The sequence below is a fragment of the Cinclus cinclus genome, chromosome 1, assembly GCF_963662255.1.
Source record: "Cinclus cinclus chromosome 1, bCinCin1.1, whole genome shotgun sequence".
NCBI lineage: Eukaryota > Metazoa > Chordata > Aves > Passeriformes > Cinclidae > Cinclus > Cinclus cinclus.
The window spans coordinates 18,497,318-18,521,353 of NC_085046.1; the positions used below are offsets into that span (position 1 = coordinate 18,497,318).

General features: G+C 36.9%; 1 protein-coding gene across 1 annotated transcript in view; it reads left to right on the plus strand.

The window, feature by feature from the left end:
* Window positions 1-14,523, plus strand: part of NEBL (nebulette) — an 87,807-nt gene extending 73,284 nt beyond the window's left edge. Inside the window, 2 exon segments of the mRNA XM_062494437.1 lie at window positions 8,694-8,809; window positions 14,347-14,523. Coding sequence (XP_062350421.1) covers window positions 8,694-8,809; window positions 14,347-14,523 — 293 coding nt within the window.
* The last annotated feature ends 9,513 nt before the right edge of the window (window positions 14,524-24,036 follow it).

Consider the following 24,036-nt stretch of genomic DNA (forward strand, 5'->3'; position numbering starts at 1 on the left):
GAGCACCAAATTATGTGTTGTTAATACTTTACTAGTCTGTGATGGTTTACTATGACAGTAGTGTGTTAATGATCACAAAAGCTTTTGACCTATTACTCAGTATCTTCCAATCCCTGTACTTCAATAAAAATGATGCTCTAAGCAGTATCCACAATCACTTTCTGGCCAAAATACTTCCTGTGTTATTGCCTTTTAATGGAGATGGAGATGTTCTGTTGACTCTCCTCTTTCTTTTAATGTTGACTGCAGAAAATAGGACATCCTGGGTTCCTTTCATTTTTCTCTTGACTGTGATATAACTTCTTGCAGACAAGGCTTCTGGAGACTGTGCTAGCCTGGGCTTTTCTAAAATATATTGCTATTTTGCAGTTACTGTGAAGAGGAATGAAAGCCATACTCTTTTTTTTTTTTTTGGAAAAAAAAGTTGTCCAGGAGAGACTGACTTTTGAAATACAGAAATTTAGAGCCCTCCAAGAGGCCAGAATGGACCTTGGAAAATGATTTGCCATGAAAAAGAATATAATGGAATTGATGGATCCACCATTCCTCAAAATGTGAAGAATTAAGGTCTGAATTACCAGACACATAGACCATGATGAACTAGTGAGACAGTTTGCCAACTGTTCTTCCACTGTCCTAGATAGTGTTTCTCAAATTCCCACTTCATCTGCTATTGGATTTATGATGGACTTATAAAAGAAAGATGGCCATAACTATTATTAGTGATACTGCTTGTTCATACAAATAAAGAACTTTGGAAATATGAGATAGTCTCTGCCTAAAAGGAAACCTCAAATAAAACACAGGATTCCAGTGCCATATGAGCACACTAGATGTTCCTTTTCTTGTTCCTTTCAAAATGTCTTCATTTTCTCTGATGTATGTTCAACAGCAATGTAAGATCTTCTGGTGCAATTTCATTCTAAATCAGATTTTAATTTCTTATGTTGAAATTGCTTTCAAGAGTTATAATTGCATGATTCTGCATTTCCCATAATAATCTACTTCAGCTTCCATGGTGGATACAGTATAGTTAGTCTTAATTATTTCTAGCTGATAAAATGTGTTCTAAAATAATGATTCTTTAGGCAATCTTTATCTAATTGTGACAGTAATGAAGTTAAGTTTAAAATCCATTGTTTTATAAACTGTAGTATGTCAGTAAGTAGTCATGAGAGTAGAGATGTTTTGATTTTTTTGCATAATGAATAATTAATGGTATTTTAAACAGATTTAAATTTAAATCTTTAATTTAAAAGATCAGTAATTTTGTTGGCCTCCTCTCCATCATTTCTTTAAGTATTTGAAGATTATTTCAAATATTATACAGCTATTCAAAATTATGTAGTTTATTTCCTATATCTTTAAAATTTAGGTTATGGAAACTTCCTAAGCTCTAACATTCTGATTCTGCCATTGAATCCAAGTAGTTCAGAGCTTCAATTCTAATGAGGTCAGTGAGCATGGCAGATATTTATTAACACCCTCTGTGAATTAGGCCATACTTTCAGGTTGTTACTTCAACAACCTAATTATATCTGGGTTTGATATTCCAATTTACTAAGTGTTACTGACTCCTGTAATGGATAGCATGCAGACAAACTGCTGCTTCTGACAGAACAACTGAGACCAGCCAGCCTGGTAGCTCAGACATCCATGAAAGCAGCTAACTGAGCAGTAAAGGGCAAGGAAAAGGGGGGAAAAAACCAAAAGAAATGAAGAGAAAGTTACTTTTACAAGAAAAAATGCCAAGATGCCTTACCATGGCGTTTTCTACTATTCTTAAAACAGCATTTTTCTGTATCAGGTCTCACCATCTTCAGTCTTCAGGTTAGTGCTTTTTATATTCCTTGCACAGTCTGAACTATTCCCAGTAAATTTGACTGGGTGCTGCTACTCTTTCTGATTAGAAAAAGCCTCTGTAATAGATAAGAGTCATAACCACTTTAGAATGTATTTTTTAATTTTCTAGCCTATTTGAAAAGTTAATGCTGAGCAATTCAACTTTTCAAATGGCAGGGAATTTTTCAATGTTCATCAGAACATTGTACTACAACTACAACTACTATATTAGTAGTTTAAAAGGCAAACTTTTATATAGGCATGGGTTACATGTGAATAATGTCTCAATGCCATAAGAACCACATTTTTCAGTCTGAGATTTTTAAGGTTAAAGCTCGACATTTTTAAAACAAATAATCCAGCTTTGTGTTGAAATATATTTAATTTTGAAGAGTCAAAAAACCAGTAATAATAACTGAAAATTATAGATATTTTTATATGGTTGGCAAAAAAAAAAATTTACCCAGTTTTAAACTTTTTTTTTTTTTGCATGAACCTTTGGGATTTTTTTTTTTTTAAATTTTCCTCCCATTTGGGGACAGGAGCATTCTTGGCAATCAGTTCTGCACTGCAAAAATTATTACTGAAGTTCTTCTAGTTTTGTATCTGCCTAGCATTCCTGTACTCTTCTGTTTGTTTTCTCTACTTCTGTGACTGCTTTTTTACTTTATTCTTTAGGGACCATCTCCTTTCTCAGTACCATGGGGTTGCTGCAGAGTTCTGTGCCTCATCAACCTCTGGGCAATCCTTGCACACCTATTGAAGTCTTTTAAGTTCTCTCATACATGTTTTTACTGTCAAGTAAACAGCTCTTGCTGAACACATTAGGCTTAATATTCTCTAAACTTCCACTATGACTTTTAACAAGTATTATGGAGACCTAGGATGCAAAAGTTTGCAAGTAGCTGAGCAGTGTCTGCCACATATGAGCTCATGGGGTGCTTCATTTGGAGCTGGATGCTGGGACACCTGAAGGGAAGCAGCTGTGAGAGGCTCAGCTCTTTTGTGATTTGAATTCAGAGGCATCTTGCACAAAAGAGGTGCTTAGGGGGACATACCTTGCAACAACTGAGTTTATCTAGCTGTTAGTTGCTTTCTGCTGTCTGTGGCCTTGGGTACTTGGTCCTTCCTCTGTTCTTGCACTGTTTGGTCTGATCCCTGGATGAGCTCACCAAGCCAGCAGAAAAATAATCTAGCTGAGAGGAAGGAAGGGGTAGCAGAAGTGTTAGGCTGTCTCAGCCAGCTCATGGGAAACCAACCTCAAATATGCAGTGGGTACCAGGGGTGGACTGCCTGTAACCTCCTTGAGACATATCCCCTCATGACTCCTGCCAAATTCTTCTAACAGTCTTAACTTCAGCAGAAAATGATGTTTAGCACATCATCCTTAAACGCCTGCTAAAAGCTTAGCTGTTGTAACAGTCAAGTTGCTTTTTTGCTCTTTATGCCTCTTTAACATTGTACCCTCATCACACCTAACCTGCCTTACTTGTGGCCAAAGTGTCAAGATTCTTGTTTTTGATTAGCCTGTGATGGGCCTTCTTTAAATCTCTTACTAAATTCTTGGCTAACAACAATTATGTTCCATTTATGCTGCTGTTTATGCTTGGGCAGGATGTGAACTTCTGCAGAATTAATGTGTTAGCCTCCTTCAAATCTCTCCTTAAAACTGTTTCTCAAGTTGCTTATATGATTAATGCAGTGCTGGGCTGAGCTCATCTCAAGAGCTTGGGAAAAAAAGAGGAGAAAATAGAGGGTTTGTGGTTGCCCAAAAAGATGTATTAAAATCCACATCCCAAAATAAAAATTGACAGGACAAGGCCTGAAGAAACCAGACCTAACTGAAAATTTGGCCCTGAGTTTAAATGGGGAGAGACTATATTATTTCTAGAGCATTCTTTGAGAAAAACATTCACTGTAAATATTTCAGTGATGATGTGCAACACCCAGCATCTGGGGAAATTGATATAAAACAAAAAAAAACCCAAAAAACATTACCTAGCCAGTTTGTAATCAAAGTAACCTCTTTAACAATTTCTGGAGAAGGCTTTAAAAGGTATCTGTTATTATCTACCAGCTTTCATACAGCAGTAACAGTTCTATTTCTTGTATTTCCTAAGGTGGTGTTTCCTTAGCCAGTATTGTACTGGGAAGCATCAAAGGGGCTGTGCAGTTCAAGCACAGTGACCTGTCCACATGGACAGCACATGGGGAGACCTGAGTCCCCAGAAATGTCCTGGAGACCTACATCTCCCTATGTGTGATTACATCACTCTGACTATGTCTATTTTTGCCTGGGATGTAGCTGAGGATTTCTAAGGGAAGAGCAAAAAAAAAGAAGGAACAGAAAACTATTGGGAAGGATTTCTAAAGAAGGTCTATGAAGCCCACACCAAATGTAGCAACCTGTGGAAAATGCAGCAGTAGCAAGGCAAAAAAAGGAGAATATATCCACATGATTTATAGCATGATTCCCATAAGCAGCTTGATCTGTTTTGGGTGAGCTCATTGTAATGACAGTAACACAGAGATGTATGATGATGCTGTATTCTGGCTCTTTTGTGCTGCTCAGAGAGCCTACAGCTTTTTACCTAATGTATTGCAGACACTAGAATTAAGCACATAGTAATCCAGATCTTTATTTTTCCTTTGTGTTCTCTCATGTTATGATTTCAGAATGTTGCAATATTTTCTTTGAGTTGTCCAAAGTCTTAGGAGTCAAACTATCAATTGAGGTATTCTATCAGAGTAGGAAGGATCCTATTAAATCCTTAAACTTGTATGATGTGTGTGAGAGTAAATGGAATGGTTATTTTACATGTGGTTCCGTGTGGCATGTGTTGCAGTAAATGGCAAAAGTGCAGCACTTACCACTGAGGATATACTGCTTTACCATGGATTATTAAGGTTCTGCTGTACAAAAGAATGGAAGCGAGTTTAGGTATGGTCTTGAGAAAATATATCTCAGAACCTAACTTTTAACTGATTTTTCTTTTTAGCATAACATTTCTTTTTAAGCTCTTAGTTATACAGTGCTCTCTTAAGCACTTTCCTGTTTCCACAATTTGACCTTTTTCTTTCCCAGTTCTTCTCAAAGCATATCCTGATCAGTACCCCATTGTCTGTGGCAGTGAGTTGACACTCACTATCATTCTTTCAGATGCTTCTTTTTCTTGGAGGCTTCCTCCCTTCTATAATGTTCATTCATCTTTCTTGCTCTTTTCTCTGGGGAAGCTGGTAAACATATAGTAAGAGATAGATGATAAATTTCTTTAAGTTGATAATTTAAAATGAATAATGGCTTGCTTGGTAAGTAGGACTAGAAAAAAAAAAAAGAGTAAGTTTTGATAAATCAGAATGCATCTGGTAAAGTCTTAATGCAAGAAACAAACATCCACCTGTACCTCTGGGAGCAATGGTCAGCCCTCAGCTCCATCACCAATAAATCTGGCTTCACTTAAATGAATTTCATGTTCCACCACTGTATTTTATTGTTCTCTTAGGTTAGCTAAAACCACTGCTTTTGCTGCTGCTGCAATCAATGATGTTATAGAACTTTATACTTCAGACTGAGCCAAAAGATTGCAGTTAACTATGTGTGATGATGATGAAAAAAAGTCAAACTCTTTCTCTGCGTCATTTAATCTCACCTTGAATTATCTGTATATCCCCAGAAACACAGCTCAGACATTCTCTTCACTACACTGCTTATTTATATGATATCCAAATAGACAATAATCTGAAAGTTTCTTCAGTATTTTTTGTTAAAAATTGTTGGAAAATAATTACTGTTTTTGATTTTTTTTAATGGAATAATCTAATATTCTTTTATTGGGAAAAAACACAATGAAAAAATTCCAATTCCACATGGAATTATTCAATCAAGTGTCTTCAACAATAGCATGTGCTGATATTTATGCTCACATATATGATACCTTAATAAGTGAATAGAAGATAATTAGCAAATCTAATCCTTCTTTTTGTTTGTATAGTCTTTTTCTACTACTAACAATTTTTATCACTTCCCAAAATTTCTCATGCTTTGGAAGAAATTGTTTTTGTGGATTTATGTTTTCCATCATTGCAGGTAAAGTAGCAAATACCTTTGTTGAGACAGTTTGACAGAATTCCCACAGCTTGTGAGAGACTGATTGCTGAAGAGGAAAGTGCATTTCAGACCTGCAGCTGTCAGAGGCAGGAGCTGTGGGTTATCCTCCCCAAAATAAGCACTTGACTTGGAGGTTACAGTGAAGCTGGCCATCAGTAGGCTTGCTGCCTTACGCTGACAAGGGATGATTGATAGGAAATGGGAAAGATCTTTTTTGGGGAGAAGGAATCAAGAACAAAAGGTTCCTGCCAGCCTCTGCTTCTCACTCTCAGGGTGTCTGACCCTGCCAGGGACCAGGGAAGAGCTACCAGCCCTTTGTTGCTGCAGTGCTGGTTGGCTGAGCAGTGGCCAGTGTTGGCTGAAGGTACTCCTCCTGCTAAGTTAAGAAGTTCAAGCTGTGCTTAGTTTTCAATACACAGAAGTAATTTTCTGCTGGTGTGAGGGGATGAGACTTTGTTTGCTTCGACAAACTGGCCTACATTGATGCTGGTGGTGAATTAGAGAAAATGTATTCATTCCAGCTTGATCTTAGAACCTTTGATTAATTTATGTTTTTCTCTATTTTCTCATGAAGGGCCACATCTGCTCCTGTGGAAATAGCTTGTAACAACATTGAAACATAAATTATTTGATGAACTACTTAGGACTATTCACTTAATGCATGATAATCTTGTGAACATGTTAATGAGTGGCAATTCTCTGATGATTGAACTGCTTTAAAATGTCTTTCTACTTATATGTCATTAGAATGAACTTGGCCCTTCTAAAACATCCATTATTCATCATGTTCAAATGTTGCATCTGACTGCATATCACTTTAATTTCCCTCATTTAACTAAACAATCTATTCATTACAATAGTTTGAAGCATGTTTTCTAAATCAGAAAAGCCCTAGTTAATATATAGCGTTAGTTATCTTGACAAGTATAGTAGAGCAAAGTATAGCATCCCAAATTGTAATTACACACTTTGTGCATTTGAATATGCTCACTAAAACTAAATGGAATTTTTAAGAGGAGCCTTTGTTGAAATCAATGATTTTGTTAGCTGGAGAAGTAAGATTGGTAAAACAACTTGCTGAAAGCACAAGGTTGACTTTTCTTTCTGAAATAGTTGAGCAAAAGTTTTTTCAGTAATTCCTTTTTTCACATACATTTCTTGTCCTGGCAACTCAAGCAGAAGAGAATTATGGAGTAACACTAGTACAAATATGAATACTTATCATATATATATATATATATATATATATATATATATTTAATGGGTTTTCCTGCTTTTCCCATGTATTTTTTAATTTTACAAGCCCTGGATCCTTTCATACCTTGGGAATCCCATTAAATCTTACATTAGATTTTCTCTTTCTTGAATCTATGTGTGATGGCTGCTGCAGAAGTGGTTCTTACTTCTCAACAAGCTCAATAGATTTATCCCAGGAAGTGCTGAACTGCTAAATGACTCCATCTTTGAAGATTTTTAAATCATGTGCTGCATAAGGTCCATCTCCTTTAACCAAAAGACAGCTTTTGGAAGAGGAGATAGACTATCAGCTGAATAGACCACCTGAGAAGTGTCAGTAGAAATTAATTTGTTTTTCAGTGTAGCTAAATGAATTCCTCACTGAGCTAGTAAAATTCTGGAAAATGACAGTGGAAATGGGCTAATAACCTACATATAAGCCAGAATTATTTTTTTCTCAGAGAGCATGAATCTTGTAAAATATGTACAAATATGTGGTGACTAAACTTTAATATTTTTATTTTTAAAACCACTTTGGTATTCCTAACTTTGCTTTTAAAATACTTTTTGTCCTTGCTGGGAAATTATTCACTTATGCTGGACTTATTTCTCACAGTTTTTTGATCAACCATGTTTTTAACACATTCCATTTCAGTCTGATGCCAAAGCAAGATGTTGGGCAGATGTGGGAAGTTTATGAATGCTTTTCCTGTGTGCAGTAGGGTTAGGGAATCCTGTTGATTGTATTCATGCTTTCAGCAGCTCTTGGTAAAATAGAAGTTAATATATTATTTATTAGAATAGAGAATTTTTAAAATGTGAAGAAAATAGGTATTAAAGAGATGGAGGAATTATTTGGTGAGTGGAAAATACTTCAAAATATATAAGTAGCGTTGATCTCTCTGTGTTGGACTAAGAATACTGATAGGATCAGAATAAACTAAGAAACTCGACTGTGGGCTCACTTTTTAAAATTTCTGCCTGTTCCTGTGAATCACAGTCTTTCTTTGTTCATAGCCCAATAAATAAGAATGAGTTAAGAATTAAGCCAAATAAGTTTGGAATGAGTTAAGAATTAGTTATTGTAAATTTCTAGTGAACCATTTCATAACAGTATTAGATTTTTTTTTCATCATTTATTCCTTAAAGTTGGCACCTTATGGGACATGTATTTAGTGCTTCAGCTATGTCAGTACCAAAATTGAGTTAGTGGTGTCTTAAGCTTTTATAAACCTTTTAATGATTAAACTTCTAATGGTATATTAAACTTTTCCTTCCAACTAACCATGATAGTGTTTGTGGTACATAATAGTGCACTGCTATAGCTTTGACTACATTTGTGTGTAAATCAACTTATAAAAAGCCTTATGTTTTTTATAGAAATTATTCTGGACTGTTTCGTATGAATGAATTGTTATTAACAGTAAATAGTCTTCAGTTTCTACAAATTTTTAGATAAAGACTGTTTTAAAATGTTAATTAATGTGTGTGCATTTTTTCAATGCAGCCCCTGTTCTCCCTGGGGCATATCAACAGAGCCAGACTCAAGGATATGGATACATGCACCAGACCAGTATGTCATCCATGAGGTCCATGCATTCACAGCCTCATTCAGCAAGTCTGGTAAGTATTGAATTTAAAGGAGGATTTTGTTTGGAAAGCACCACCATCAGCTACTGCAAAATCTCTTAAATATGACTGAATTGAACCCCTAGAGTTCTATAGCTGATCTATTTGACTGTCTTTATCATAAATGTGACTGGTAGTCCTCACGTATAAAGAAGATTTAAGTGACTATGGGCAGTGGTAAGAACGTTTTTGGTTTTTTTTTAACATCAGAAGATATTAAAAAAAAGGCATGATATTCAGAGAACAGAGAAATAGCTGAATTCTTTACCTACTGAAAACACGCAGTAGATGCTTGGACAGTGTTTCACAGGCTGGACTTTGATATTATCCTCTGTGATGAATTCATGCTCCTAGCACTGGATGAAAAACAGTGATCTCTTAAGATCACCCTATTGGTTTAAATTTCAGTTTTTTTGACTTGCTGATTTTGTGCTAGCAGGTCTTGTGCCTACCTGTATTACTTCTGCTTGTACAGAGCTAGCTTGGACTCCAGGTTGCTGTGCCCTTTCTAATTCCACACAACAGTCGTGCACCAACTCGTGTATGATCCAAACTGAGTTACACTGGTGGGCAACTCAGAAGGCTTTATCATGAAACTGTGGCCACCTCATGAAGTTCTTAACTGTGGTGGGTGGGAATGTAAAGCTGAAGTGAATATTTCATTTTCAAAATAGCTGGTCATGGAAGGAGAGCTGAATGGTGTTCAGCTGGGATTTTTATGAAATTAAACCTTGTTTTTGTTTTTTTTTTTTAAACTCCCTATATAAAATTTCAGTTTTCATGGTTATCTTACTTTTTAAAAAATCATGTCACTGCCTAGAGTTTCCCAAGTTCAGATCCAGCCACCTTTTATCTTAAAAATATTGTCATTTTGAATTTTAAACTATTTTGAATAGATGTATATTGGCTACTTCTGTCACCCTTTTTAGAGATGAATAAATATTTAATTAGGAACCAAACTTAGAGCCTGCTGAGGTGAAAAATCCTCTTTTCAAGATCAGATGAAACTTGTATTTTTTTTGTAAAACTGAAACTCTGTGACATATTATAAAGGTCATGACTTTCTGTGTGGTTTGAGTACTTTCAGGCTTGCCAGATTCTCAGCTGTCTGGGGCTGAGGGGGCTAACTTGCTGCAAAGTCTGGGATCCAGATACTTGCATCATTGAGTGAGTCAATAACCTGAGAAACTCTTTGGACACCTGCATGACAGCTGTAATACAGCTGATAGTGGAATCAACCAATTAATTTCCAAGGATATTACAAGGCACTTTGGGAGCTGGCTGCTTTCCAAAAGAGACAAAATCCAAAAAGTGGGAGACCTGGAAGCCTGGGCTTTGCCAGCAGATTTGCTAGTCATTGGGGAGCAAAGCAAACACCCCTCAAATCCATCAGACAGAAAAATGGAGATGCCTGCGAATCTCAAAATGCACTCACCAGGCTTTGCAGCTTTGCAGGCAGAGATGACTACTATTTCCTAATACCTCTGTGTCCCAGTGACTCACCTGACAGGCTGCTAAAACAGTGTCATTTCAGTCATCTTGAAAATCATTTGCCTCTTCTTCCAGAGCTGGGAATGTGAAGGTAATAGGAAAAGGAAGGGAATGATGTTAAAGGATTCCAAAAGTAAGATTGACTTATTTCAACAGATTTCCCTGCTGTTAAACTGTTTTCACTTGACATTCTTATAAGTGACAAAATATTGTCTTGGCGGAAAAAAATGAAAACAGCAAACATAATGATTTAAACTGATTTTACTGTTGTTAAAAACTGAGTGGATTTACCTTTAGAAAATAAACCCCAAGAATTTCCAGAGAGAGGAAATCAAGGTTTGCTGGCCTGGTGCTGACTGCTAAGGTGCCAGTCTGGTGAGGAAGACAGAGTGTGATCTTAACACCCTGTGGTGATGATTCTTCTCCAGAAGAGGCATCTCAGATGCAGTTAGAAACCTGCCAGGCTCCATTGTCTTTCCAGCTTAAGACCAGAATATTTTCATTAGTCTGTGCAGCTTATCCAGATGCATTGGACATATAGCACTCAGCTATTGGGACAACACAGAGTGGTCTCAGAGTGTGCTTGGGGGAAGCCCCTGGCTGGGGATGTGTTTAAATGTAGCAGTTTGCATAGACTGAAGGTTGGTGAGACTCTTGGAGTGCTTTTAAAATGAGGTGTGGATGTGCTGTAGGAGGTCTGACAAACTTACACAATGTTTAGGTTGGTTGCATTCCGTTCAGTTCTGGAGCACTGCTGCCAGAGATGCAGTGTTGTCTGGCTAATAACAGAGGGAGGAAAGATGAGAAGAAAGTTCCAGGGGCAGGAGACTAGGAAAGAAATCCTAGAATAGTGACCTCAAAACTTGAGCAGTTTTTGAGGCTTAACTAAAAGCAACGAAGGTGATAAAGTCATTCATCAGGGCCTGAGTTTTGCCAGGACATCTCTAGGGCAAAAGTGATTAAGATCCCAGGTTGTATCAGGGTGGAGATGATTGCAGAGTTAGCTGCTGTAATAAATTTACTCCTTTCCACTGAGTAGTTGTATTGTTATCAAATCTGTCCCCAGAAGGCAGAAGTTCATTTTATAATCATGTTCACTGGTCTCCTATAATGAGAAACAGAATTTTTCTAATTTCTAAATTTTCAAAATCTGTTTTATTTAATTTTGAGCTCTGTTTTGTTTTAAGCAGGATTCTAGCAATCTTTGGATAGGTTTTTATTCCAGATAAATCACATTATTTTCTGATTCTTAACTTTTCTCTTGCTTTCTGTGCCCAGTTCTGCATAATGGGGTGAATTAAATTGTTGCTCAGAGTACAAAGTGTTTTATAACAGAAAGCCCTGGAAGTTTTCCTCTTTGGAAAGTAATTGGGTGTTCACACACTGTTTGACATCCAAGTGTGGTAGGAAAACAAAACCTATGCTGCAAGTTGGCTTTCCTTGATAGCTGCTGTGTGAGAAGGACGCTGCATCCAGTTACTGCTCTTTGCAAGGAGCCCTCCATAGAGCAGGTGTGAATTGAGAGTGAAGTGGAAATACACATCTGTCCCCCTTGGCTGGGGAGCTGAGAATATAATAACTGGATTTCAGTTCTTCATATGGACAAGACTTACTCTTCTGCCTTAGCAGTGGGTGTGAGACAGACATTTGAGTAGGTAGGAGGTAAGTGAGCTTGTACTCATTCACAAAACTCCAAGTTTACCCCCTCTTGTAACTTAGTACCCTCTAAACTCACTACTGACAGAGGAATGATTCACTGAAATGCATTTTAAAAATCCCTGCTTTGAGTCCTTTAGCCGTTGTAATTCTAGATTGTATAGCTCAGACTACCCTCTGCAGTGATAATTAGGCATTAAATGCTAACAGGATTATTATGGAGATTTCTCCCGACACCCATTTAGAAACTAATCAGGTTTTAAGGCCATAAATTTGGGTTTCTCAGCAGCATTTAGGGTCCTAATAAATTCTTACAAAGTTAGAGATTGTGGGCTTGTCTTCACAACTGTTTACTACAGTGATGTAGTCAAGCTGCCTTTTAGCAGACAGCAGGGATATGTCTTTTGCCATGATGCTCTAAAGAAGAGTGAGCATCCTTTTGAGTGAGATAAACCTCTCTATTTTTCCAATTTTATTTTTAGCTTAATAAAACATTTTTTTCTCTTCACCAGTGTTTTCCCATTTAAGGGAGACCTACAAGCATGGCTCTAAGCAAAATCCATTTACTGCCTTATACCAGATATACACTTGCTACCATTTTTGTTAAATGGGCCCTCTTCTGAAATAAATTGTTTAAAGGGCTAACTGCTGCTGAGTTTGTTGTAAAAGCATATTTTTTACTGCTTTATTGGAGTTAGTTTCAAGGCTCAGCAGTGAGATCAGTTGAAATAGTTGGAAAAAAAAAGATTCTGGAAGACAGAGAGCCTTTTGACAGTTATAGTTGTCTATGAATATTTAAGGAATTTTTGGTGATGATAGAACCCAAGCAATTATTCACTGTCATGTAGTACATTAAAAAATGGTCCCTTTTTCATTGAGTTCCATGCACACTTGGAAGACAGTGAGGAACCACTAGGAAAGCACATACCTCTGGTTGAAAACTACTCTTGGTCACAGTCGGTAGGTCAGCAAAATTACAAGGCATGGCAGAGAACAACAGTATAGCACAAGACTCAAATGCAGTTCAGGGCAGACTTGTGGTCTGCAATGGTCTCCAGTGTTTAAACAGTAGCTAATTTCTCTGACCTGTTTAATTTGCACTGTCAATGATAAAGGCAGAGCCAAGACTAAAAGTATATTTCTAGCATGGGAACAGTAATGATGAATTACCTTATAGGGTTTGGATTCTATAATTCCACATTTCCAACGTGCAACAAACGGCCTGCTCACTCCATGTGGAGCAATCTAAACCTTTTTAAAAAATAGTTGGATTAAAAACGCTCAAGCCTCCATATACATTATATGAACTAAAACTAGTCCAGAGCCATTTTCTTGAGCAGTTTTCTGTCTTTTAAAAGGCTCAGATAACAGTACTAGGCATGAACTCACACATTGACTGTTCTTATCTTTTTTTCTCTTTAAATTACTGCACCAGAGAAATTCAGCTACATATGGTAACATAGCAAAAATTACCAGAAGGGAAATTGGATATTATCAGTGATGCTTGAACTGCTTTTGACTCCTGTTAAGAGCCAGGGTAAGGAAAAGAAAGTACTCTTGGGAATTCTAAAATGAGCTAGTTTTATTCTGCTGCTAAGATACGAGGGAAGTCTATTATTCCTGAGTTTGAAGATCCACTTTGAATTCCAGTAAATAATAGTATTTCATTGGTTATGAGTAAAAATAAATACTCTGTTTAGAAAAATAGAGAAAAAAAAGCTGAAAACCTGTCTTATAGTGGGCAGGGTTGTGGAGAAATTTGTCTTAGCTAATGATGGGACTTTATGTGCTAAATTTTGTCTGAATAGGAAAATATAAGTATTCATAAAAATACTTTTATTGACTTTTACAAATCTTGTTTTTCCTTTAGATAATGATGCATTCATAATTATTAATTTGGGTAAAATCCTAATGAAATGAAGGACATTCAGTGAGATGGAAAAGTTAATGGCCTGGATGAAGACTATGTTTCTTTTTGCAGTGAAGGCACAGGAGAAGCTGTTTGTGAATCATGTAAATAGGGAGCAGAAACAGAGCTAGCCTGGCTGGATGTAATGAACTGTTACTAGTGAATTAATGAAACAACAGTTAGAGTATTTCAATATGAGGTGAATGGCTTGAAATCTGTTTGTTTGAAGCCATAAGACAATGTGAGTTAACAAAATAATTATTTTGCTACTCAGAACAAGGGCCTGTATTCACTGTATATTTGACAGGGTGTAGAAGGGGATAGAGTTCCTTTTCAACAGGTAACTTTTTTGATTTCTCTCTCTGCTTTGCTCCCTCTATTCTTTTTTCTTCTCTTCTTTGTGCAAAGAGAAGGAATCAAGGAATGTCAAGTTTAGACCTGAGACTTTACAGTCTTGTTTTCTTTCCTTCAACAGAGAACATACAGAGCTATGTATGACTACAGCGCTCAAGATGAAGATGAAGTTTCCTTCAGGGATGGTGATTACATCATCAATGTGCAACCAATTGATGACGGCTGGATGTATGGTACTGTTCAGAGAACTGGGAAAACAGGAATGCTTCCAGCAAATTATATTGAGTTTGTTAACTAATTTTTGTCTCTAGTCCTTTGAGCTTTATTATGATTTACTTAAAATCTAACCTTTTAGAAAAAAGTCAAAAGAATCTTTTAAGAGTTCAGTTCATGATCATTACTTTATCGCTGCTACAACAGTTTGCATTCTCACTCAGAATCCATTTTAGAGTCCTTTAAAGAGAAAATAAATAACCCACAAGAAGCTCAGAGATTTGAAAACAGCATTGATTATAATAGTGTGCTCTCAAAATGAAAAACATATATGGAAGCCTGGTGCTGCCAGTCCTATAAAGACTTCAGTCAATTAACTGTAAAGGGATAATGCCTTTTCCTTACACCTCAAAATGTTATAACCATAAAATTGATTCACTTCTTATGACACTCTGAAGTCACAGGAGGTTAACAGACTGAGTTTGAACACATCTTCAAATTATTAGGGAAACATTTAATGTTTAAGCAGTTTGCTTCCTAATAAAAATTAATATGTTGAGTAGAAAATTCAGTCATTTGAAGTAAAGACAAGTAACATGCCAGTAAAAAAAACCCCAAAACAATAAAACCCCCTGCTGCCCATCAGCCTTACAGTAAATGTCTATTTTGACAGCAAAAATTTCCCGACTTTTGCATATCCACATTTATTCTTGGATTATCCATTTTTTTTCTTATTTCCAAGTGATCTATTAGCTTTGCTTCCATCCTAATCCACCAGTTAGATCCAGGTCTGGATTCATGGTTCTTCAGAATCTTTTCCGCAGAAGATTCCTCACAAAGACTATCTAAAATACAGAACCTGTCAACTCTTCTGTTTCCTTGTAACAATACTTAGCATTTAAATAGAAACTTTCATTAGGGCAACGTACAACCAGTACTTCACGTTAGCTCCTTTACCTTCACCTGTAGTGCTGTAAATAAACACCGCACGTGCGGCCCCGGTGCTGTGCAGTCACACAGAGCCTGCAGTCACATCCCCTTCCCACCACAGGTACCTCGCTTGATGGCTGCTTTGCTGATGAGCTGTGTCCCTTCCCCTGCTGCAGAAACACTTGTGCCTCCATCGAGCAGTGGAGGAGAGCTCTGGTTCTTGTAGTGCATTTCAGATCAGTGGCCTCAGTTTGCTCCCAAATTCTTGGCGATCCAACAGTGGGTTGTACGCTTGCCAAATGATTAATGATGGAGAAGAATTATATTTTCTTTTAGTGACTTAATCTTTCTCGTAACTGACATCGACAGGAAAGCTAACTAAGCAAAATCCAGCATACTCTATGCCATTATGTTTCAGTTTAAACATCTGTTGAAAGCAGTACAAATATTCTGCTGACAAACCTTCACACGTACTATTTGGTGTCTGTTAACTTATGGCCAGAACCGAGAGATCCAGGTCTCAGTCTGTGAGGCTGGAAGAGGATCTAACAGCTGGTGACACAGTGGATCTGTAAGAGGGAGATTGTCAGCAGGCTTGGTCACAGACAACTTGTTTTTGCTTTGACTGGGTGCAGCATTCCCTCTCAGGGAGAAATTGTGGAAGGCAAAAAGTTAAAGATTCATATGAGAAATTATTCATGTGGATACAGAGATGTGTAAGGAAGAAAATATTTTTCCAATACAATAATTTGTGAAGTTCAGCTATGTGCTAAGGATGTTAACTTTGGAGTAGCCCTCAGAATACTGAATCTGCATTGGCTTGCTTTCATTTCTAAAATTTTTAAAGTAGAATTATATATAGAGCTTATAGACAATTTTGTATTTCTTATCTCGCATAGTAGGTAACCCTGCAATAACTATTAAAAAATAAATAAGGAAGGCAGTATGGATTTGTTGTGTCAACTGAAAGTTGTCAATGTAAATACCTGCAAGTTCTATTTTTGCATACAGTTTTTGCATATAATTTCCAAAGAATTGGAAAGCTTATGCAATTTTATTTTGGGTCTTGCTAACACAGGGATGATACCAGCTGCCAAACAAAATGGAATGACTACATTAAAAAAAAAAAAAAAGGTCCACGACTGTGGAATTACCTGTGGTTTCTTGTCAGCAGCCTAATTTAAAGGCTAAAGCTGTACAGGAGTCTCTCTAACTTCAAAAAAATGTGTTTTAAAAGCAGAATTCCATGGCTGTAAATATGCAATTTGTATAGTTGACTGGTGGGATTAAAAATTCTTACAAGTTTTGCTTAAGGAGCTGCTCTTGCAGCAGACCCTTGTGCATTACTGGTGACATCCACATGAAATCAGCAAGTCAAATGACTTTTTTAAAGGCTGCTGTGGTATGCTGGGCTAGAAGGTCTGAAACAACAGTTTGCTTCTGTGTTGGTTTTCATCACTGGCCATCAACAGCGAGGAGAGGTATCTCATCTTCTGCTGGCTGGGAAATTTTTGAGATGATGCCTGAGGCACAATTGGCTGTCACTTGCTCTGTGCTGCTCTATTAGCTGTGTAATGCTGACTACAACAAAAACAAGGTGTCAGTTTGCTAACCAAATGTGAATAAAATAGAAATATAGAGAATATCTGTGTGGTATCAAGTTGCAATTTTTAGTGACTTATAAAATGGAGAGACTCCATCTATAAATACACAATCATTCTTCCTAAATGCAGAGACAGCTTACAGTGTTGAATATGTATAGAAGTAAATCAGAAAATGAGCATTTGGTGACATTAGAGAACTATGTTATCCTGAACAATAGAAATAACATTTCCTTTATGAATTTTGAATATTCATTAGCCTGGCATAGCAGCTAGAGCAATTTGGAAAAAAAAAAAGGTCAAGAAAACAAAACAGCATGTGAATTGTATTTCTCTTGAGAATGGTATGTCAGCAGAATTATTAAGATCTGGTTTAAGTTACTTATTCTTGTAGTCAATTTTTTGGTCATATATGCTTAGAAATTCATATTTATATGGAATGGTTCCTGCTTTTTGATATAAAACAAACTTCAGTGTAATTTTGCAGCTTTGTTCTAAACAATGCAATCAAAGGCCCCAAATTATCAGAATGCAATTATATATATATTTTTTTAAATAAGAACTAAAATTTGTAAGGCAGGGAGAGTAAGTCGTGAACTAAATTGTGCCAGCACACATTTTTCAAAGCATATATTGGAGACTGTTACATGCAGTGTGATATAGGGGTGAAAAGATGTTATATGCTGTCTTGTTACCTTTAAAGTTTACATTAATTTTTAGCACAGCATGTTCCCCTCACTGTTCTTTCTTCCTGTAGTCAACATTTTTCTGGGGAAAGGAAAGGGCTTTTAAGGACTTGAATTTACCTAGCTGTTCCAAAGTTCAGGTTGGAAGTCCACATGTTCCCGTTTTAGAAATAAACAATTCTGTAAAGAATGCTGTAATTCTTGCTAACATGAGTATAAATGTAGAAAACAACATAGAGCATATTCATGCATACATACAAGAACAAATGGGTGCCTTGCTTTTCATTATTCTTTCTTGCCTGGCTAATCTCCATTTTTTAAACAAAGCTACATACAGGTACTGCAGTTGTAATTTTTCATCATGGAACATTAGCTTTAGTCTTGATGAAACAGGGTTTTCTTGATTACATTTGACATACAATAAACTACTTCAGCCGATTGGGATTTGACAGAGAATCACCTCCCATGGATTATGTTTTTGACAAATGTGTCCCTGCCGAGTGTTTCTTGGGGATGTGGAAGGTCTCCAATACTTGGGGAAGGTAATAATTCTAGTTTTATTGTACAGTGACTGCATGTCATCTTGTACGATGGAAAAGAAATGACAAATACAGAGGTCTTTGGCAGAAGGTGGTACAGGGTATAAAAGCATAGGTTTTTATTATGTTGATTAATACTCCATTTAAAATATAGAATATGCTTTAGTTAGTAAATGTTTAAATAATATACTGAAACAGACAGAAGATGCTGTTGAAAGAAGTCCTCCAAACTGATGTGCTGGCAAATGCAAAGTACTAGTGAGCTGTAGAAGATTAAACCATTTTGCAATGCTTTAGTGATTTTCTCCAGCTTTATGCCGTAGGAACCCCATCTCTCCTTTGGAAAGAAAACCTGAAAGCTCTATTTCCTAAACTGCCTGCACTACAACAGTATATTCAAAGGAATTTCATATGCTTCTTGTGTCTGATAAATAGAATTTGCATATTGTACTTAAGTTGTAATCCAGTTGTTGTTGACATTTGTTTAATTATTATTATTTTTTTTTGGGGGGGGGAAATAAGCTATACTGTAGCATTTCAATTGTGTATTTAATATTACTATTAGAAATTGCTAGATCATTGGAAGACAGCAATGACTGTATTGACATTGATTAGCATGATGTGGAAAATCTCTCAGCTGTTGGTTTTTGCAGTGTGATATAAAAAAGCAAAAATGAACCGCTGTCCAGTTTGGCTTATGTTTGCTTTAAAGTGTGTAAAGTTTTAGTTATTTTGCAAAACTGTACTGTATTTGGGGGTATACAGTTATGAAGGTAACAATTGCTTTTCAAAAGACAGATGAACTTACTCTTGGATCATATGATGTATCTTCTTAATTTGGCTTTTGTTATGCAGAAAGTTAACACCAGCTATTAAAATATATTTTAGTAGAAATGCTTTAATTCCTATTTCTTCCTCTACACTGTGAATATTTAAGCTTTGGTGGACTAGAGCAACATCATGCTGCCCAAAGTACTAACCTATGCAACCTAGTTCACATTTTAGTTGATGTCACAGTGGATGTAACATAACAATTTATTTTGCATAACATTAAACTTCATTCAAATAAAATATTAAACCCAGCACTATGTATGTATTATATTCATAAACAACACTCTGTAAAGCATGATATCTGTTAGTATAAGCTCTCAAAGATGGATATTTCTTTAACTAAGAAAGTTTTGAGTTTCCAAACTTAAGTAGAATATTTAGCACTATTTGTCAAGCTTGATCTCGGAAAACAGTTTCCTAAAACAGTTTTATTTCAGACGTGCCCTCTCCTTAAAAGGTTAATTTGCCTTTTTCAGTCTGCATTTGTAATCCTTCAACAGAACATCGAGTTATATTCCATGATCCTTGGTTTGTTTAAATAAGAAAATATCGTAAGTGGAGTCCACTGTTTTAATTAATACAGGTTTGCTTCTCTTTGAATGGGAATTTGGTTAGGTGTGCTCTCAGTGCAGCACTAATAAAAAAGATTGCATTGCTCGCTTCTTTAAGACAATTTTATATACGGATGTCATCTTTATTCATTTACACAAGTAAATAATTTTTAAAACACTGTAAGGAAGTTTAAGTTAAAATAAAATCTAGAAGTATTTTGGAACTGCTCTGCCTGTAGTTGAAAAAGATTATTATGCTTAGGGACATGCTTTATTTATTTGAGTTCTAAGTGTATAGTACAGTGGACTGCATTAGAATTTTTATATTCTTGTCAGGTGTTGGTTTGAAGAGGGCTGTTAACAATGTACGAGGACAAATGACAGCCACAAATGGAGCTGATTAGCTCCTCCTAGGTCAGTGACATGCAGGTGCTACCATACTAATTTCTACTTAAGAAATGTGTTAGCATTTAATATGAAGTTTAATTGGTTACAGAGTTGTGATTCCCTATTCTGTAGTGCTTTTATATATTGAAGTTCTGCCACTACAGAAATATCCAATCTTTATATATACTGCAACAAACAGCAGTTTTCAATAAGATAAAGATTTAAGAGCTGCCAAAATGGACCTTATGTGCTCAGAATGCGTTTTATTTGAAAACCCCTCCATAATTTGCTAGAGGTGCTGAAGTACTTTCCTGTCTTGGTGGCCCCATAGAATATAATTATCAAAAGTATTTATGCACTAGAACATGAAATTCTCATGGAGACCCTCCATGCTGTGCGTTGGACAACTTGAGAGTTTCTATCTATCCATGCTTTTAGTATGCCCTGATTTCTGCTCTGTCTCGGAACTGGGCTCTTGATTTTCTCTGGCGTTTTAATTAACAATAAGATAATAAGAATAATGAATAAGATAATTCTTGCCCAGAGCTCTGTGTACTGGGGGAATAGCTGCCCAGTGCATGAGCACTACCTTCTCTCCCTTCTCCCACTCACACCACAAGCCCAACCATGTTTCCAGTACTGTTTTGCTGTGACTACCTCTCTCATCTTTCCATGAAGCTAGCTGTGGGACACATTAAAATGAAATCACCAAACGAGAGAGGTTTTTTTTTTTTTTCCTTTAAAATTATTTCTTATATGATCATTCTTTTGGCAATTCTGTTTATTTGCACAACCTTGAAAACAGTAATATTGGCATAAGAAAATAAGTAGCATGAAATGTGTTAGAAGAAGAAGGTAGAATCTTACTCAGATTTTGCTGCAGAGGTTAATATAAGTCAACCATATGACTGAGGGCACCATCTCAACAACTAACCTGCAAGCTGAGCAATGCTGTGTGGATATGCTTGGCCTGTCTGAGTGTGTATGTCTGTGCTGTAGTGTGAGAAGTACTCTGGGGTAGTGTGCGGATACCTCCTCCAGTTTTTGAGCAATTAGTTGGAATCCCAAGAGCAGGCCACCCACTGGCATATGGCATTCATAAAGACAAATTTATCCTTTGAGAAGATGAGACCTCCGTACAGAGGGAACAAAATGTCAGTAGGTTTAAACAACATATTTTTGTGCCCAGCAATAAGGAAATCCTTCAAGTACAGTCAGATGATTAAGCCCCATAGCACTGCAACAAGCTCCTAACTCGGAACTGTGATTAGTACCAGAATGAGATGATGTGCCACAGAGCTCAGCTGCTCCACAAATTCGATACTGCATGATGTGCTACTTGCTGGGCATCATGCTTAACAATGACAGCAGAAACTGGAGATTCATATTTATGTACTGCATCCTAAAAAGATCCCCGATTTTATCTATTTTAGCTTTGGTTTCTTTCTCACTTGCCCGCTCTTGATAAAATCAAGAGATTTTGTGGAGAGGCCTGTTCCTGCGCAGAAGACTACTGGCTTGTGGCTTTGACCACTTGCATGTACAAAGAGAGATCTGCAGGTAGTAACATCTGTATCTTAAAATATTGCTTGATGCGTAAATATCCATTTTCAATGTTTTCACAAACCAGTGTCAGCTTTTGTGATTGTTCTTTGATTGAAGCCATCTTTTTTCTTTGTTTTTCTTCCTCCTCCATTTTTCTTCTCTTGACGTGCTTACAGTCTGTGTTGCTTGTACAGCAGCTTTTCCAAGACCCAAAGAATAGATTTTTAAGAAGTTTCTCAAAGCACTGAGAAGACTTTAAATTGCTTGAAAAATGGTAGTGTTATGTCCCCATGAAATTCTCCCTCCTTCAGCAGTTGTACACTGGCTTCACTGTCCTTTGCCTTTTACCTCTTCTTCCTTCCGTCGAGATCTAACATCTCTGTCATTGAATCTGGTGGGCCTGGGGCCTCTCCAGGCAGGCCTTCAGACCACTGTCTGGCCTCCACAGTTTCTGTATTCAGATTTGGAACTTTAGTGTGACTCACACCTACCTGTTCTCCTGTCAAGACCTTGGAGCAGAACTCACAGAACAATAACGTGTGCCCATTTGTCCCAAGCAGTGTTACATTTCTGCTGGCTCAGCAGTGAGCAGTTCTCTCTGAGGAGTCCTCTTGACTGTGTTTTCCCTGGCTTTCCTTGCCTGTGGATACATGTGGCTGCTTCTGAAATAAGGTGCTGATTTCAGAAAAGAGGGAGATTACATTTTTTGCTGTCTCATCAATATCTAAATCAGTTGTTCTTCATTCTCTTCTTCAGAGGATTAGCATCCTTATTATGTTATCCCTGGTTTTGGGTTGAACTCTTGATTCAGAAGTTTTTCTCTGTCCTTCAGTGTTAGAGTGAAGGGCTCATACCATATCAATGCAGTCTGTTGCTCACTGTGGAAGCTGTGGTGGATAGACACTATCCTGCTTACCAGAACTTTTCAGTTCCTAGCACTGCTTATTTTGTATTCATCAGATGGGATTTCTGTGAGACGTGACTATCTGTACCAAATCCCAGCCTTTCTATAAATAAACATGTCATTATAAAATAAACACTTTTCCTGACTTATAGCTCCTCTGACATTGACATCCTCCAATTCTGTAGCTTGTACTGACATTAGGAAGCATACATCTAAAATGTCTTAGATGAATTAAGCTCTAAGGGACTGTTTAGGCAGCCTTGATGACTGCAGCTATTATACAGTGAGGATATCTCGAGTTAAATGGGATAAGTGGCAGATCAGGTCTTGCTGGCAAGTGATTCAACTGAGAAATGTGTTTATTTGAGTGACCCAGCTATTCAAGAGACTATCATTTTAATTTCTACTCCACCAGTTCAAAACAAATACAAGAATTAGATGACAGTTACTCATAGTTAACAAGTTAGCTGTGCAGCGTAAACAATTCCTTGATCAGTATGAAAATAAAGAAAGTTAATCAGAAAGTTTTGGCAAACCACGTGCAAGGTGGAGCAGCTAAATAGGCATTTGAACTGGCATTCAGCATGCTTGCATTTCTAACCACTGTTTTCCCTTTTGCAAAATTTATTAAAAATAGTGGGAAAGCTCTGCCCCTCGCAGCATGACTAGCATGCTGTTAGAGAAATTAATCTTCAATGGAAGAACACATTCAAGGGTGTTGTAAGGCCTTGGAAGACAACTTTTAGTCATGCTTTCAAATCTTAAAGTTACCATAATATTAACTTGCTCCCTTGCATTTTCTTTCAGCCCCTAAATCCAACTAAAATGGTTTTGCTCTGCTCTATGTTCAGCATTCATTCCCTGTAGCAGTTACCTTTGTGAGATGGGAAAAAGACCACAAACATTGGAGTACTTCAAGTAACTTTCCCTTCCTACTATTTTTTCATTGCTATGCTAAGTAACATCTGCAAAATATCCTTCATTCCAAGGCTTTTTATTCCACCCTCAAGAAACATATTGCACAAATAATATACTCCCTGTTCAAATGCCTCTGGTCACGATGCTCTGTTGCACAGCTGTGATTAGTATGAGAGGGCGGACGTGCCACAATGGCAACAGCAAAAATCTTGATGTTAGAGCAAGCACCTAGCACAGACTTCAGTGAGATTTTTCTCAACTTGTCACTCCTTTGAAAATAGTAACCATCACTGCAGTACCAGTGCTCTGTGAAATTAGTAAAATTATAACTTTGCAATGTGGTATATTTTCCAGATGCTATAAAGTCAGCCCAGCTGCAGCTGCTTTTGGACAGGTTGATTTTAAATGCTGATTTGACTTATTGCTGCTTATGTTTTGTTGGTATACTTTTTATTTCAGCTTATGGTACGACGGCTAAGCCAAAAGGACACATCAGGCCCTCTAATTTGTGGGCTTTCTGCCATTCCACAGATGTATGTTTTCTTATTTTAAGCCTTCTTTTTACTAGCATTTTCTCAGAGATCAAGAATATGAACATGACTTATTCAGCCTCCTACAAGGACAGAACTGTAGTCTGAACTAGTACAAAGTAATTCAAAACAAGGGTGTGGGCACCGGTCACCATGAAGTTAGTTTTAGTTTCTCC